At 34.3% G+C, this 18,704-nt stretch overlaps 1 protein-coding gene across 3 annotated transcripts in view; it reads right to left on the bottom strand.

The window, feature by feature from the left end:
* Rpt2 (26S proteasome regulatory subunit Rpt2) overlaps positions 1 to 18,704 on the bottom strand; it is a 213,944-nt gene that overhangs the window by 26,091 nt on the left and 169,149 nt on the right. For all 3 annotated transcript variants that reach the window (XM_090376630.1, XM_090376629.1, XM_090376628.1), the window contains exon 9: positions 294 to 394. In XM_090376630.1, coding sequence (XP_090232756.1) covers positions 294 to 394 — 101 coding nt within the window. The remainder of the gene's footprint in view (positions 1 to 293; positions 395 to 18,704) is intronic.

Here is an 18,704-nt window from a genome sequence, read left to right on the forward strand (position 1 = left end):
ACTTATCACTTTTATGAATTTCAGTCAACTGAATAATTATATGCATTAAGTAGCAGAAAAAAACAACAAAAAGTTCACTACCATGTCTCTTTCCATTAACTAGACGTTCGTGCAATTTCAGTATAAGGTCACTGAAATTCTTGCTATACCCTGAGTTATCCTAAGTGTTAACTGCACTGTCAGTCATTTGACTAATAATTGTTGTAAGTACTGCCTACTACTATGAATTAATCAAATTAATGAGGCTTTAGTGCACACACAAAAGTTTTAACTTACCAGAAAAAAACATTTACCTTTTTGTGCCAACAGCATCAATTTCATCAATGAATACAATAGATGGAGCATGTTCTTCTGCAACTCTGAAAAGTTCACGTACCAACTTGGGTCCATCACCCTATACAACATAATGAGATATCAGTCTGTTTCTATATATATATATATATATATATATTTTTTTTTTTTTAATCTTTTTAAATTGCTCTAAAAATATCACAGAGATTTACTGCTCTACCAAAATCTTAGTCAACGCAGTACTTAGCTTTGGGTCTTCCTTTAGTGGCAATGACAGCAGCAAATAGTGATAGGTTATTCTATTTAGATTCAGTGGCAACCACATGTTGGGATGTCAATTTTCTAATATTTACTGGCAGTGTATATTTTTATATACAGTGCATGGAGTTTATTGCGATAATGGATAATGTTTTCATTCTTGTAAGTTTATCACTTTTATGACATCCTGATCGGATATATACAAATACAGTCGAACTTCCCTATAACGAATTCGATAAATCCGGTGAAAAAATTCATTATACAGAGAATATCTTTTTTATTAGAAATTATCTAATTAGAGAATGAAAACGAATCTACATTTATTTTTGATGCATTTTATTTCAAAAACATACTTATTTAAATTACGTTTACACAATTTTCGCCAGTAAGTATCACAAATTAAAAAAAAAAGCTGTAATTTTCGTTTGCACAGTACAATTAAAAAATTGTCTGATTCTCAAAGAAAACCTCACATTTATTCAGAGCATTAAAAACATTATCAGGAACATTTTCACAAAACTGTAGACCCATACGAACTGTTTTAAAAGCATTAATCATTTCTTCGCGAGTTGGCTTTTCTATGGGCTGTTCTGATGAGTCTCTTCAGCATCGTTGTTAATTTCTTCGTGATCATGGTCGCGTCTAACACTGTTCAGCAGTATTTCATTTTCATTTGGATGTTCTGCTGTGATCTACATAAACATAACTATCCAGTGTTATTTCATTTTCGATGTTTCCAGACAATTCTAATAATGTCCAAAAGTTTTTCAGTTGTGAAAGGGGCAGTTCATCTTGTACGTCCAGTCGTTGTTCGACTTCTGTATTCAATGCAAATCCCGCTTTCGAAAAACAATTTTGAATAGTGTATTCAGTGACATCATTTGTCCAAACTTTTGCCAGTTCAGAGATGCAATCTCTAAGGTTAATTTTAACTGCCAAGTTTCTATTTTCTGATAACGCATTGACAATCTTCATTATTATTCTCTTTTGATAATGAAATTTAAAATTTTTAATAATGCCTTGGTCCATTGGCTGGAGTTTTGATGTCACGTTTGGTGGTAAAAACAACTTTGCACTTTTAAGTTTGGCAGAAATACTGGCAGGATGTGCCGGACAGTTACCAACACGATTTTCCTTTTTTCTTTTGTTATACGCTTGTCTAGTTTTAATATCCATTCTTCAAAAATATCACTTGTCATCCATGCTTTTTTATTAAAAGGTGTAGTCAACTTCCAAAGATTTTGTGCCTCTAAAACATCTTGGGTTTTTTGATATTCCAATGACTAAAAGTCAATTTTTCACTTCCTATCATATTTGCTCCAACTAGCACAGTGATTCTTTCTTTGCTTTGTTTTCTGCCAAAACATTTATCATCCTTAAAAGCAAGTGTTCTATTCGGTAAACATTTAAAGAATAAACCCATTTCGTTAGCATTAAAAACATTCTTATGCTCATATTCTTCCCAAATCTTCTTGCAATCTTCTTCGCTTACATTAACACTTTCTCCACAAATAACCTTTTCCACAATTCTGTGGCGCTTCTTAAATTTATCTAGCCACCCAGTGCTCGCATTAAATTCTGTATGTCCAAGGGACTGTGCAAATTTCAGAGCTTGTTGCTTATTTATTAGGCCCGATATTTGGATATTCTTTTCACATATCATTTGCACCCATTTTAGAACTATCAACATCTTCGTATATACACAACTTAATTCGCTTCTTGTCTGCTCCTCCTTCAATTGCATTTAAAATTGATTCTCGATTTTTTTAAAATCGTAGATAAACTGCTTTGCAGATTGCCATATTTCTCCGCAACATCTTTTTTCTTAAAACCCTGGTCAATATCATAACAATCTTTTCTTTATCATTAATACTTAAACACTTTCTCTTCGACATTGTTTTCGCAATTGTAAAAATTACTGGACTGCAGCTCTTGCCGATACATACACTGCAAACTTCGCTGCGCTGGCCATATAGTGAATTGTTAGTACAGGTACCACCTACTCAATGACGTTTGCTTGCCAAGTCAACAGTATCACTCACTTTGAAGAAATATACGACTTTGTGAATTTCTTTTATTCTGCTTTCATTCATATATACACGAAAGAAAATTTATGATTAACATATACTGTATGTTACTTTTCAAAAAAAAAAAATACAAGAGCATATAGCCTATGTGATTGATGATGAACGAAATAAAAACAAAACAAAAAAAAAAAAAAAATTCATGAAAACCATCTACTGGGAGTCCAGTTAGACGAGAACAGACATATCATATAATGATTGACATGAAGGTCACGCGGTACAGTTGAGGTGAGAAACAAATGTCACTCAATAGGCGTTACTAAAAACCGACTATGGTAGCATTCTATGTATTGCCACCGCAGCATGCTAAAGGTTTACCACAGCGAATTTCGTTTTCCCCTGAGCCAACATCAATTTACAGATCTACCCTATTTACTGAAAAGTTTATGACCACTTTTAAGAAAACCCATTTGGTTTAATAACTGTAACAAAAATGAAACAAAGACCCTCCTACCAGCGTCAATGGCCATAAGTGTTCACTAAAAGGATGATTATTTAATTCCAGATGCTAATACGCAATTTCGGAAGGAAGGAGGCGGTATATATGAGCGGCTGTTTATCAGTAAATGCTTGAAAATCTTCAAAAATGCCTTTACTAATTTCTTTAAAAATTCGTTATAGAGAGACTAATACTTCGCTATATGGGGTTAATTTTACACGTAATTTCGTTTCAAGGTGCAATGCCTTGGGAAAAAATTCGTAATATACAGAAATTCGTTAAATAGAAGTTAGTAATAGAGAAGTTCCACTGTATATCAAAAAAGTGATATTTACTGTAATCAGCGCTTCGGTTTTTGTCATCGCTTTTTTGCCTTTTGCAGTTTACACATGTGCAGTGGAAGTGATTGTGCAGCATCCTGACTTGTTACTGAACTCCAACATGCTGTGTGTCTAGTTACTCTATCTGTACTCCTACCAACCTGACTATTTTACAGTAGAGCATCAACTCTCCTCCAGTTCTTGATTTTAATATTTTTTTTATTTGGTTTGATGGATTTCCAGAAACATTGTGACAGTTTCATTTTTATTGATGATCTCTTTAACAAAAACAGTGGATATTCAAATTAAAATATTTTGTATTGCTCGATTTTTGTGTTTTCTTTCTGTTCATTTCCAAATTTTTTTTTTTTTTTGGTACAGATTTCTGCTTTGCAACAATCAGCAACACTGATCAGCTTCATTCTTGTTTCATTAGCTATTGTTATCAATTAAGCTTTATCAAAATGATCTCAATAAGAGGAGCCTACTGTATTTTTTCATGTAAGGACACTTGCATTTCCAGTGAAGAGAAATACTTACACTGTACTAGGGTTCAGATTTGAGCCCAATCTTCACTAGTTTGGATGAAATAACAAAAAGATGTACAGGAAAAAATAAAATGTTTAATGTTTTGCACATAATGTAGCAATACTTGCCAAGACCAAGAATGGAGTATATTCAAAACTAAAAATATGACGAAGTTTTGAAGAGAAAAGGTTTGAGAATTAGAAAAATTAAAATGAATTATGATTTTAGGAAACAAAAAGGACAGAAAATTTGGTATAAAAATGAGCTTCACAGAACAAGAAACTCAGACATTTTTGTTCAATGCAGCAGAATTGTTAAATTAATGAGGATGTAAGAAGCAAAATTATATCTGGGTGGATGCAGTGCAGTGAGAGTAACATAATTTTCATCAATCAGCACCAAAGCTCAGCTGTTTTTTTTTTTTAATGTTCTTATTTATACTCCAGCACAGCCACCAGGTCAGAGGAGTTTACAATAAATTATCAATACAAACATTAATCGTATTTAGCAATCACAGGCTTGAACCCCAGTCCACTCAAAGAGCGTGTGCTACTGCACTCATGCTCCTGACCACTTGGCTGCATCAGGCCCCATTCCTTTTTTTTTTTTTCTATTCAACATTTTTCAAGATTCTGATAAATCTGACTATCCCCAATAGGAAAATGTGGAAATTTGCCATTTTACATGAGTAATCACTACATTAATGTTAGCTTGTTTTTAGTTTATCTAGCTGCATAATATGTATCAATTGAGATGAATTGGGGGGGGGGGGGGGGGATTGCATTGTAAAATGGCAGTTGAAGTAATTTAAGACACCTAAAACAATAGAACATAAACAGAGTGATATTTTGTGGAATTAATTAATGACTATTTCAATATTAAATAATTATTAAATAGAAAGTTAAATTTTTAATAATTTTTGTGTTCAATCTCAAATTTATTCAATACTCAACTGTAATAATATTAAGTCTGTTAATTTATCCTGCATTGTTTTACAATACAGTAGTCTAACTGCTGTTTTGTAAACTGACCACTAGTTGCTAACAATGGAATCATTTAAAAGGTTTGTTTATGAGATGGAAAGAAAGGGAATTTTACAGCTGTCAAGTAAATTAACGTTAAAAATATATATGAGAGTGAAATAGTTATTCTTGGCATAATATTGTTTTATTTATGAAACATTCATCCATTCATTTCTATATGTTTATTTCTATTCATATGCCTATTAAAATAGGAATGATCACTACTATTTAATATGGAAAGTAACTGTCTAGTGATTTATTCAGTTGCACATCAGTGGAATATTTCTATTTTATACTGAAAACTAAAGTGGTCACAGCCATTTTAGGATTCAAGAACAGAGAATTTATAACCACAAAAGTTAATGTGTTTTGAAGGGTTATTCTGGTGTAAATTTTATAATGTTACAATTTCTAGAGATACTGTCTTACAATTTCTAGAGATACTGTCTTATTATTCAACATTTGATACAAAAATTTTAGACAGGATAAGAAAAGAGGCGACGTACATTGACCTCTGTATACTTCTAGGAACTCAAAGATTTATTCTAGTGATTTATTCAGTTGCACATCAGTGGAATATTTCTATTTTATACTGAAAACTAAAGTGGTCACAGCCATTTTAGGATTCAAGAACAGAGAATTTATAACCACAAAAGTTAATGTGTTTTGAAGGGTTATTCTGGTGTAAATTTTATAATGTTAAATGCAAAAATTGAAATTACGGTACAGTACTTTAATTTACAATTTCTAGAGATACTGTCTTATTATTCAACATTTGATACAAAAATTTTAGACAGGATAAGAAAAGAGGCGACGTACATTGACCTCTGTATACTTCTAGGAACTCAAAGGATATGACTCAGAAAAATTTTATTTGTTTATTTATATTAATTTAAAATAAATACTTCAACTATTTTTTTTAAACAGCAAAAGGGGTGAGTTGATAGTTTAAAATGTTTAGAAAACTGTTCTTTACATAATTTTTGATTGATGCTTCAGTTGATATATTACATTTTTTTAAAAACCAAGATATATATATATATAAATTAAAAAAGGTACATGCACAAACTAACGTGTGTCTGCAAAAATATGGGAACAAGATGCTTGCAATTAAGAAAAATTGACAGAATGTAGTTTTATAACAAATTGCACTTTATTATTTTTTAAATTTTAGTGGAACATCACTGAATCTATTTTAGTATTTTACCCTCTGTGCACCTATGTACACTGCATAGAAATTTTCATGTCAAATTGAATCAAAATGCCTAAATCTTTTTCTTGTTCAATCACTTAGCTCCTCTTCCCCTAGCTTATATTTGACTCCAATTTTTATTCCCAAATGCACAACCTTATATTTAAAAATATTAAATTTTAATTACCATTTTTTAGAACACATATACAACTGACCCAAGCTGACTCAAATTGTTGGCTACCTTTCCTAACTTTAAAACAGCAAACTTTGATAGTATCTTGGATACACTCATCAGTATCATTTATGGAAATTAGAAATAGGACGGGGATTAACACTAATCTCTGAGGGACTCAATTGTTACACAAGTCCACCCTGAAGACTGGCCATTTATGAAAACCCTCTTGGAGTTATAAGATCTTACCAGTACCTCTAACGTTTTCAAGTTTATATGGGGAGGGGAGTATTTAAAGATTTACTGAAGTCTAGGTATATAATGTCAAAATTGTTACCTGAATGCAACAGTTGCAATATTAATCATCATAGTAAATTACTACTGTTTAATCATGACTTTGGAAGACTTTCTATTGACCTTCCAATGTAACCAAATGATGGGAATTATTCAAAATACCAACCTTGTTGAGATGGTCCTAAATTGCATATTTAACCAGGCTCCATGACTTCCCCATCACAAAAGTCGAACTCACTGGCCCACCAGTGAGTTCGACCCAATCATCTTTAGCACTTCTCCATTCCTAGGGGATCTTTCTTGAGTAATGTCATTCCCATTAATATTTCTGATGATCTGATACACTGACATACTGCCTTTTTAAGTAAAATTGAATATAACCATCATCCTCTGGAGCCTTGACTTCCTTTAATCTCAGTAGCTTTTCAAGCAAACTCTTCTCTGAAATCATTATATCACTTATTTTACGGCAATTTGACTCCTTAATGTTCCCAAGAGATTTGAGATTGCTTTTGAATGTAAATATCATTGAGAAGTACCTGTTTAATTCATCAGCCATTTTTCCTGGGCTTTCTATGGACCTTCCAATATAACCAATTAAGGAACCTATTTGATTTACTCCAGTCTTTTTTGTATTCACATATGAAAAGAACTCTCTCATTTTAGGCTGTCTTCATTAGTGCTTTCTCATAATCAGCTTTTGCCAATTACAAGAAGGCACATACAAATCGGAATCATATGATTGTATGTATGTGTCCTATGCTTGTATGTAACTGTCCTCACCTATCATCTATTTTGGCATCTTATATTTACGGAACTTTAAGAATAACTTATTTGTACCACTGGTGTGAATATGTTTCTGGCTACAAGGTCATTTTGTCAGTAATGGCTTGGGAATTTCATTGTGCCTGGGTTTCTTGCTTGTGAATTTCAAGATTCACAAATAATAAGTTAATCACATTGATAAACAGGAAAATGTAGGCAAACAACACTATAGATAAGTTTTCAGTTTACCTGTGCATATTCAGATTTTCACATTCAATTCAACAATTCATGGTTGTTTAGATTTATACCAGCAGCTTCCAGGTCCTGTGGCTGCCAGTTTTTGAACATTCTATCTGAATTTTACATACAGTGGCAAGGAAGTCCCAGGATTTTGCTGCACCAGAAAAAAAAATAAATAAAATAAAGCCAGTGTTTCAAGTTAGTTGGATCACACAGGTATTGATACAGCTCTTTGAATTCCTTCACACTGTCTACTCATGGAGATAACCCATTCAAGTAATCAGTTAATAAACGGCTAAAAGAAACCCTCACACATTCCTATCTATATCCCCCCCCCCAACTTAAATTTAAGGCTCCCTAGTTCTATGCATCGTTTATAAGTGTGAAAATGTCACCTTCATTCTTTTTACTATCCCTTCTTGGAACCTGACAGACCTCTAAAATCTATCAAATCCACTCTAAAATATCATCACAGCTAAAGTATGTAAAGAAGTAAACTTATTCTGAATTGGCCAGAAAAATAAATAAATAGAAAAACAAAATATTCCCCAATCATTTATATTATTCCAAATGTTAGAAAATGCCTATTCAGTTCCACAATGAATACTCTGCACTTCAGCCACCTTGGAACTTAACTTAGTCTAATTACTTAAAACATTCTGCCCAAAGGTATCCTGTCATATCCTGTCTTCTGTGTAGTTTAAATTTATAAACTCATGAAACTTAAATTCACATGTTTATAAATAAATAAAAAAAAATAAAATAAAGAAAGAAATTTAAATTCATGAAACTTAAATCTATATATGTATCCCACTGGTTTTTGTTTCACCTACCAATGAAAAGATATATCATGAAACTTCAACGGACTGGCCATAAAATATCTATAAATAGCAGATTCCAGCCAAAAAATGTCTCAAAATGTGAATTCAATAAATTTTGTAGATGTAGGTCCAACCTCCAAATATTTGCTACTTTTGTGCCTATGCAACGGACAGTTGAATCACAGGAGGGTATGCACAGCCTAAAAATGAGGACCACCAATCTGTAGAGAAAGAGCAAGAAAACGATAATCACATTTTAACTACATGCTTTACTTTATTGTTTATTACTTTATCTTTATTGTTCCTATTTTATTATTTTCATATGATGATGCTGAGATTTCCCTTGAAAGGATTAATGCCATTGCCTCAAAGCCAGAAAAATAACTAAGTTTCTCACTTTAACTGCACCTTTAATTTTAATTTTTTTATTGCTATTTTATACTGTAAACCTCATTATGAATATAATCTTACACTTACCCTGTGTAACTCTATATTTACTATTTAGAATGGCGCACGGTATATACTGTACCACATTTTTTACACAAAGTACAAAGTGAAGCTTTGAGAATCCAATATATTCAGTTCACAGATGGGAGCTGAATATGTTTATTCAAGATGTTTATTCTTGATGATCAGGAGCTGATGTTTATTCAAGAAGAGAGATGTTTTGGAATCTAGACTAAATTGATCTTAGAATTTCTACATTGAAGAAACCAGTTAATATCAATACGGCAGAGACAACAGTCCGTGTTCCTTCGATCAGTTAATTGAATGATAACACAAAATCAGCTATGTGCTAGTACCATACTTTGATCGCCACTTCATAGAGTAAAGAAGTGTAACCAGTACTTCATAAATGATATTTTTGAGCTAATTAACTGTTGCAATTGACTCTGTCTTATGGGATCTGAATCCTGAGTACCAGAGTAGTAGTATCACATTACTGATTGCCAAAGTAGAAGAAGAATAACGTGGATTTTTTCTAAGCTCCGTAGTTCTGTAAAGGGGTTTTTGGCATGTATTGTCTTGTAGTGTATTATATGTTTGACAATAAAGGATTTTATATATGTATACATATATAAGTTGGACAAAAATCATCGATTTTGAGGCTAAAAGTGAAGTTATTAGTTTGATTGGCTAATGGCAAAGGCTCAGAATATATTGCAGTGGTTTTCAACCGAGGTGTCATGACAACATTCTTAGGGTGCCGTGTAATTTCGGTTTAAGTTACTTAAAGTTATTATTATTTATTTTTTTATTTTTTGAAATTTATACATTTATTTCATTATAAAAAGGTGTACGGTATCCATTGTACTGTATCTTTTTAATTTTGTGATGATCTTAATTTAGTACCTCTATATAAAGAATAAATTATTATATTATATTAAAAGGTCGAAAACCACTGTTTCTTTTGGCCTAGGGATGCCATGAAAAAATTACTGGGACACTAAGGGTGCCGAGAAAGTTTGGGAACCTCTGATCTATGGGTACCACTATAATAAGTTTATGGTGTAACACATACAGAAGATGTTTTCCCTAAAGAATATAGGCGTATCCCATAGTTACGACCTGTTAGGTTCTGGGCCTCAAAGCAGAAATCTTCGTAAAGTGGAACACTACATTTTTTCACTCGCAGATGCATGTGATGCTCAAAAGTTGCACAAAATTAAACAAAGCACTTACTGTTAATGCTGCAATTAAATATTAATGCAACAACTTACAAAACTGTGAATGAAAGTCCCTCCACTCTGCATTTACTAAAGACTTGACCTTCAAACACTACGTTTGGCAGCATTAAAGGGATGAAAAAATTAGTAAGAGTAAAAGCTAGGAAAATTTAAAAAGTAGGAGGTTGCAGTACGATTAGAGGATTGGTCATTTTAAAACCTTACTTTTGAAAAAACAAATGATAAAAACCAGCTTCTGCATGAACTCAATACATTCACTTTATCTATACAATTACTAAGTGTACAGTATAAATTTAAAGAAGCAAATCTGAAGGGGATGGCACAAATTCTACATCTGGATCTTCTTCATCTACAGCTAAATGCTTCCTTGCAGGCGATTTGGATGGACTTTTTGTAGGCCTATCCAAGATTTGAGAGGATGCTGGTCTTTTATGAAAATAGGAATCCAATGAAGTTTCAATTGTGGCTCTTTTCTTTTCTCTGTAGATTTCTCTATAACAGGCATAATGATCTACAATACCAGCATTTACTTTGGAACTTCTTTCAAAATTGGGATCTCCCTTTCCAAAAATGGGCATAGCTCCTTCTAAAAGCCTGAATGCTTTCGAAAGTTTCATGCAAGTTAGTTCTTTAGGAATGGGATTCAATACATCCTCAGGATGAGAATCCTCTTCATTCCTCCTAAGCTTTTAAAGTTCTAGAAGATCTTCATTACTTAGGGGCTGTGAAGTGACCCAAATAGTTCAGGAACACCTTTAGGTTCCACTTCTAGCTCTAACTGCCTTGCCATGTCTACAATATTTGTAGTCAACTCTTCAACATGATTTTCAAATCCTTCAAAATCATCCGTAATAAACTGGGGACAACTTCTTCCAAATGCCTTTTAAGTGTTGACTGTTTCACTTCATCTCATGCATCCCTAATGGTCAATGTGATCCAGAATTCTTTTACTACATTTGCTCTAGGTGTACTTTCAGATTCACTGTCTATTGCAACTACAGCCTTAACAAAATACCTTGGTCCATTGGTTGAAACAATGAAGTAGTATTTGCCAGGGGGGAAAATTACTTGAACATTTGGGTCATCTAATGATTTAAGGTGGGCAGGTGCGTTATCCAAAAGAAGTAAAATTTTGAAGAGAACTTTCTTTTCTGTACAATATTCCTTAACTGCAGGCACAAAGTAATTTGAAAACCACTCTTCAAAAAGTGATGCAGTAACCCCATGCTTTTGAATTCCAATAAACAGGAAGACTGCATTTTTGCGTAATTCTTTAAAGCTCTTGGGTTTTCTGAATGATAAATTAGCACAGGCTCCAATTTAAAATCACCTGCAGCATTGGAACTTAACAAAAAGGGTTAGCCTATCTTTTTTTACTTTAAATCCCAGCATTGACTTCTCTTCCTTTGCTATAAATTTCTTGAAGGCATTTTTTTTGTAGCAGAGGCCAGTTTCATCAACATTAAAAATCTGCATTTCAGAATAATCTCCCTCATTAATGATCTTGGCTATCTCATCAGGAAAATTAGCTGCAGCTTCTGTATCTGCAATGGCTGCTTCACCTTGAACTTAAATGTTATGGAGGTTGCTCCTATGCTTAAATCTATTAAACCAGCATATACTAACAGCAAATTCAGCATCCTCAACTGCTCCCCCTTCTTGGCTTTCATGTTGGCAAAGAGACTTAGGGCCTTATTCTGGATGATCGCTTGGCTTAAGGGAACATGCTGGCTAGTTTGATAATCCGTCCACACCATTAAAAGTTTTTCTTTATCGGCAATAATATTGTCACGTTTACGAATTATTGTACTGACTGGTGTAGCACTTCTCAATTCACTTAGAATTTTCTCTTTGTTTTTAAGAACAGTAATAACAATAGCGCGAGGTAAGCTTAGCCTACGACCTATCTCACTGTTTCATACATTATCATCATTCAATTTAATAATTTTACCCTTGGTATCTAATGTAAGAGACTGACGGCTCTTCTTTCTCTTTTCACTTTTACTATTATCTGCCATTATTAATGTACCGTATAATTATTCTATTATGTAAATATAAAAACGTGCAGCATAAAAGTTTGTAACCAACACTGAACAGAGATAAACAGCATGCAATTATGCTGAATACAAACTAAGTCCACCACATGGAGTGTGCGTCGGTTGATTTCTCATTGGTGTCATGTCATATTAGTGTGGATCAGATGTCTCAAGAATGGAGCATAAAGTATAATTAAGTGTCATAAATATTTTTGCCACCCAGTTATCAATGACAAAATAAAAATACACTGCAAACTCAATGTAACACGGGTGTCAGGCAACGACTTTAATACTCATGTTATAAGTGAAGCACATTATAGCTGAAAAAAAAAAAAGTCTTTTTTTCCCCATTTTTTTTTTTTAACACAAAGACACTTTACTTAGTAAATAGTTTATTTACTAATTTTTCATGAATATAAAGACTAAAAGACAAAGTATTATACCATTCCTTTGACATTCCACCAATACACAATGCCTGTTATGGACTTGCATTTTATGCATCCATTCTGATGAGTTATGTAATTTAGTTTGCAGGAACTGATGACAGAGTTTAAGCATATAATTCATAATAGTGGTCAGAGGCAATAAATGAAGGTATTTACTATAACTCTGATGTTTTAACCTTGCCATCACCTCATTAATGTTTTCAAGCACTTTGTTAATTTCTGCTGCTTTTTCTTTACACAAGTCATCCAAATTATCTTCTGAGTCGCTCATATGTCACTGGCCTTCTGTTTATCAATTGTCTTCCCATTGTTCACAGAGGCGATGATTTCTTCCTCACTCAGGTAATGCACAACTGGAACTTTTGCATCCACCTCAATCTAAGCAGCCAGGTCATTTGCTCCAAGACTGCCACCAAGTACGTTACAGGCAGCCTTTGCTTCTTGTTTTGAAAATGCTGCTAATTCAAGGTCATTATTAGTAACTCATATTTTCCAATACATTTTTCCAGCAGTTTTCAATTGCTGTTGAACTTACTTTCTCCCATGCTAATCTAATATTGTATGCAACATCTTTCAGTTAATGTTTTCAGAAATTCTAGAATTTGAATTTTAAACTTTGAACTTGAGTTCACAATGCCAGCAAGTAGCTCACCACAATAGTAAGCTTTGAAGGCTCAAATAATGCCCCTATCCATGGGCTGAATTAGTGTAGTTGTGTTCCTTGGCAGAAATGCCAAGGAACACAACTACTGACTCTGATCTTGCCACCTTTTTTCAGTTTCCAATATGAAATTGATAGTTCTTTGAACGAACTACTCTTTTTCATAATTCATTTTGGGGGACAGGATTATATACGAAATGGTATATAAGAAATACACAAAATATATGAAAATACGGTATATACGAAATGGCAGCATGAAGAGACACATTATATCTAGGTTACACTGTAGTAATATAATAAAAATGCTAGTTAACAAGATCTGCTTTTCGAAAGTTTCACTGTTTAATTGGCATAACAATTAGAAAGGGAGAGATACGTGTTAATAATAAACTATGTTTGATGTGCAGAATGATAATCAAATGAGAGATACACACAAACTTTATGTACCTCAAGTCCTGAGCATTAGATATCTCCATAAGCACTCATAATTTCAGAATGCTGTCATTGAAAAGGTGTTTTAAGGCCTAAAAGTTCAGTGTGATAATAAGTTCATAAGAAACTAAGCTTGTGAAAATAGAAACACCTCTTTATTAAGTATACAAGATTATGTGTACCATAATCACAAGATTATAATTCTGTTTGGTGTTTTCTACAATATTTATTTCATTGTATGAAGAGAATACAAGACAGATATTATGGCCACAGAAAATGTATCTGAGACTTCCTTCAAACTGCTCTTGGAATGGAAATTGTATTATGAGTAGACGTTCAACGATGCAGACAAGCATGATATGGGAAACTGTATACTTTATCAATGGTTTTTTAATAAGTTAAAAAAAATAAAATCTGTTTCAGAACTTCCATTTTATGTAATTTGATTCACAAAACATATCAGTAAGTCATTACTGTCTTAATATGGCAGTAATGACTGATTAGAATAATTTGTGCTGTTATGAACCTGCATCATCATAATGCACTTATTATGAATCTACAAATAATACTTTTTCTTTTTTTTTTAGATTTGTAACTTACAGTATAGAAACTTGACTGTATGTAAAAGCATATACATATTCCTTCCATAAACTTTGGTATTATAAGGAACCATTCGCCTTACACGTTCGGGTCAAAAAATTTATCAATTGCTATGGTATATTTTAGTCTTGGTTATACACTGTAGAAACTGTCCAATAATTAGCAACTCAAAAAATCTAATTAGAGGTCTCAATTAATTAAATCATTTTGGAAACTTTAGAAATTGACCTTGGGCCTTATTAATTATCACTGCAAAACAAACCATAATTCAAAAAGGTAATCATTAGGAACAACAGAGATACATGGTGTGAAAAGTAGTGTATTCTGTCAAAATCACTTCCTCAATCATACGCAGCCTTAAAAAATATATATATATTATATCTTCACTTAATATCAATTTAAAATTCTAAAATTTTCCTTTTAATCAATATCAATACTAATAGTAATAGTATTTGCCATATAGTGCAAGGAAGACTGGCTTTTGCTGCACAGGCAAAAAAAAACAAAAAAAAAAAAACTCCCAAGTAGAATTGAAAGGTCAACTATTCAGTTGACCTTTCAATTTATTCAGACTGTCAGCCTCAACTACCTGCAAAGGCAACTTGTTCCAGCAATCAATGACTCACTGGCTAAAAGAAAACTTCCTACAATCTAATGTAAAATTTAATTCAACCTCACCCCTGTAATTTGAATTTATGACCCTAGTTCTAGAAGTCTTTATAACAGTGAGAATTCCATTCATTTTTGTTCATTTTATTAATTCCTCTCAGACCCCTGTAAACCTCAATCAGTCACTTCTGAGGTGTCCAGTTGCCAAGCCCACATAACTGGAGCTTTTCCTCACACAGTCATCCTTCCCAATCTCCTCATCCGAGTTGCCCATCTTTTGACCCTTTCAAGAAGCTCAATGTCTTTTTTCAGATGAGGTCTCCAAGTGTAAGGGGAATAGTGTTAAAACCTTGCATTCAGCAACATTAAAAGAGCTGCCACTTCTCTGACCATCTTTGAAGTCTGTTCAAGTCATCCTGAAGGAGCACTGCATGGCACTAATCATTAACAATTCTGCCAATCTTTACTTCATCTGCAAATATTGATATCACACCTTCTATCCCTTCATCAATGTCATTTTTGAAAATGAAAAACAACAGTTCATCTGCAAATATTGATATCACACCTTCTATCCCTTCATCAATGTCATTTTTGAAAATGAAAAACAACAGTGGTCGAAGAACCAATCCTCGAGGGACCCCACTTCTGACATTACACCAATCTGAAGAATATCCATTAAACACAACCCTCTACCTTCTGCCATGCAGACACCCAGCAATCTATCTTAGAATCTTACCAGTAACCCCAGCCTGTTCAAGCTTATCTAGTAACCTCTCAAGTCAAATGCTTTGCTAAAACCCAAATAAACTATGTCAAAATTATTCTCTAAATCCAGCGAATGAGTAACTGTGTCAAAATAGCCAACTAAGTTATTCAAGCATCATTTCCCCTTAACAAAGCCATGTTGAGTGTCCATCAGAATACCATCTATCCAAATGTCCTTGGATTGCACTCTTATTCATTGCTTCTGAAGATTTTTTGTGCCACTGAAGTCAGACTAACTGGTATGTAGTTACCAACTTCAATCTTAGAACTGCTTTTATGTATCGGCGATACATTGGCACTTTCTAATCCAAAGGAATCTCCCCTCAGTCCAAAGATGCTCTCATAATTAACCTCAATAGTGTCTGCAATCCTGCCCAGACACAATAGGAGGGAGTATATGATGAGAGTCTTGTCAATCAATTCGGCCCTGGAGATATTGTGCACGGTTCATGGGGTAGAATTTTTCTCAGCGTAGTCTGTGCTTGTTAACAGGAGAGATTGCTTGTACAGGGATGGGATATACTTAAATAGAAGGGGTGCAAGAATATTTGCTGATGCTATTGAAGCAATGTTAGGTGGATCGGAAAACTGCTAGCTTGGGGGGATTCACAGACTAATAGATTAAAAGGAGCTGCAGGCAGAGGTGAAAATGATTCTTGCACTGCATCTATTGGAATGAGCAGCAGCCCGAAAAGCCAGTTGCTGCGGATTTCAGGAACTGCTGGGGATCATGAAACAAGTAAATACATGGGCTGTGTTAGAGTAACTAAGAGAAAGAACAGGTACATGTATACTTGCATGTACACAAATGCTAGGAGTATAGTAAATATATTTGATGAATCTGAAGTGCTGATTTGCCATCAAAGCCATATATTTTTGGAATATGAGAGACATGGTGCCACTCAGATATAAGGGATGCAGAACTGGAATTTTGGAAGTACAATGTGTACAGAAAGCACAGACAGGATAGGAATGGAGGAGGAGTTATGCTGTTAGTTAAGAAACACATAAAATCTAAGGAAGTGCATTCAGTTGCCATAAATGGACAGTGTACAATGTTGAGTCAGTATGGTGTGACATAAGAACCGGGAATGCAAAATTGAGGGTAAGAGTTTGTTATAGGCATAATGACTCTGATGAGTACGATTAACAATTATACAGAGAAATAGAGTGGGCCAGTAAATCAACAACCAACAGCAAATTCTAAATAGGAAATATTCAAGAAAGTAATCTTGGAAGCTACTAGGCTTTCTGTTCTAACTAAGAAATACTGTTCTGGGTTTAGGCCCAGATATAAGCTAGTCTGTAATCAAGTCACAAAGGAGGTTAGGCAAGCGAAGGCTGATTATGAGAAATCCATGGCAAAGGATGCAATGAAAAACAGCAAAGACTTCTTTACTTATATAAACTCTGGAGGGAAGGGGATGAATCACATTGTTCCATTTGATATCAGTGGTTTGACCATAGATGATTATTCTCAGATAGCTGCCAAACTAAATGAGTATTTTGCATCTACATTCACACATGAGGAGTTATTCAAGGAGGAGAGGGTCAGATATTTATCAAACTCTAACAGGGAGTTAAATGATTTTGTAATAACTAAGAACAAAGTGCAGGAGAAATTGTTGAAGTTAAAAATAAGAAAAGCATCTGGGGTATTAGCATTAGTAGAGGCATTTGATGCAAGAAAGCAAGCTTATGCAGCATCAGCCAAAAAAAAAAAAAAAACCCACTTCCATTTCACCCCTCTGTTCGTTCAAAATACCTGTCCAGCTGAGCCTTAAACTTATTTAGGCTATCAACCTCCACTACAAGGGATGGAAGTCTGTTCCACCAACCAACCACCCGCTGGCTAAAGGCAAATTTCCGCACATCTATCCTACATCTGTCTTTCCTCAATTTGAATTTATGCCCTCTCAGGTGATTATTCTGAGCTAGAGGAAGAATCCCATCAGCATTGAGCATGCTCAAACCATTCAAGGCTTTATACACCTCTATCAGATCACCTCGCTGGTGCCTAGTCTCCAGACACTGTAATTTGCAAAACTTAAGCCTTTCTTCGTAAGAGCACCCCTTTGTTCCATTCACTAATCTTGTTGCCCTTCTCTGTACTCGTTCCAGCAGCTCTACATCCTTCTTGAAATTAGGCCTCCAGACCTGTATACAGTACTCTAGGTGTGGCCTAACCATTGCCTTATACAAGGGAATAATCACCTCCTTATCCCTGCTGGAAAAATTCCTGTAAATCATTGGCAATACTCCATGAGCTACTCTTGCAGCCCGTCTGCACTGCTCAGAGAACTTCATATCTGCCTGCACAACCACCCCCAAGTCCCTTTCATTCTCTACCACTGTCAGTGTAGTACCACAGAGTTGATACGTTGCTCTGGGGTTGCTGTTTCCCATGTGTAGTACTTTACATTTGTCAATGTTAAACTTCATTTGCCACCTCTCAGCCCATCTGCTCAACCTTTCCAGATCCTGTTGCAGCAGCATAGTGTCAGTAGTGTCTTTGACAACCCTGCCAACCTTTGTATCATCTGCAAACTTGGACATTAAGCTTGCTATACCATCATCAATATCATTTATAAATACAGAAAACAATAATGGACCAAACACTGAGCCCTGAGGGACTCCACTAATAACATTAGTCCACGATGAGCAGTGTCCATTGATTACCACTCTCTGTCTTCTCCCCCTCAACCACCCCTTTATCCATAGCAGCAATTTGCCTCCAATGTCACACTGCTCCAATTTGTGTAGCAGTCTTCCATGTGCAACAGTATCAAAAGCCTTTCTAAGATCCAAGTATATAATATCAAAGCTATTCCCTGCATCCAGTTCTTTTGTGACTGCATCATAATATCCAATCAAATTGGTCAGGCAAGACTTCCCCTTAACAAAACCATGCTGTGTCTGAGCTATAACTGAAGTCTTGTCTAAATGATCCTGCAGTGCTTCTTTAACCAGTGCCTCCATTAATTTTCCTGGAACAGAAGTTAAGCTCACAGGTCTGTAATTACTTGTGTCAGCCTTTGATC

This window comes from Mastigoproctus giganteus, chromosome 6 (assembly GCF_048544385.1).
Source record: "Mastigoproctus giganteus isolate SK-2022 chromosome 6, ASM4854438v1, whole genome shotgun sequence".
Lineage (NCBI taxonomy): Eukaryota > Metazoa > Arthropoda > Arachnida > Uropygi > Thelyphonidae > Mastigoproctus > Mastigoproctus giganteus.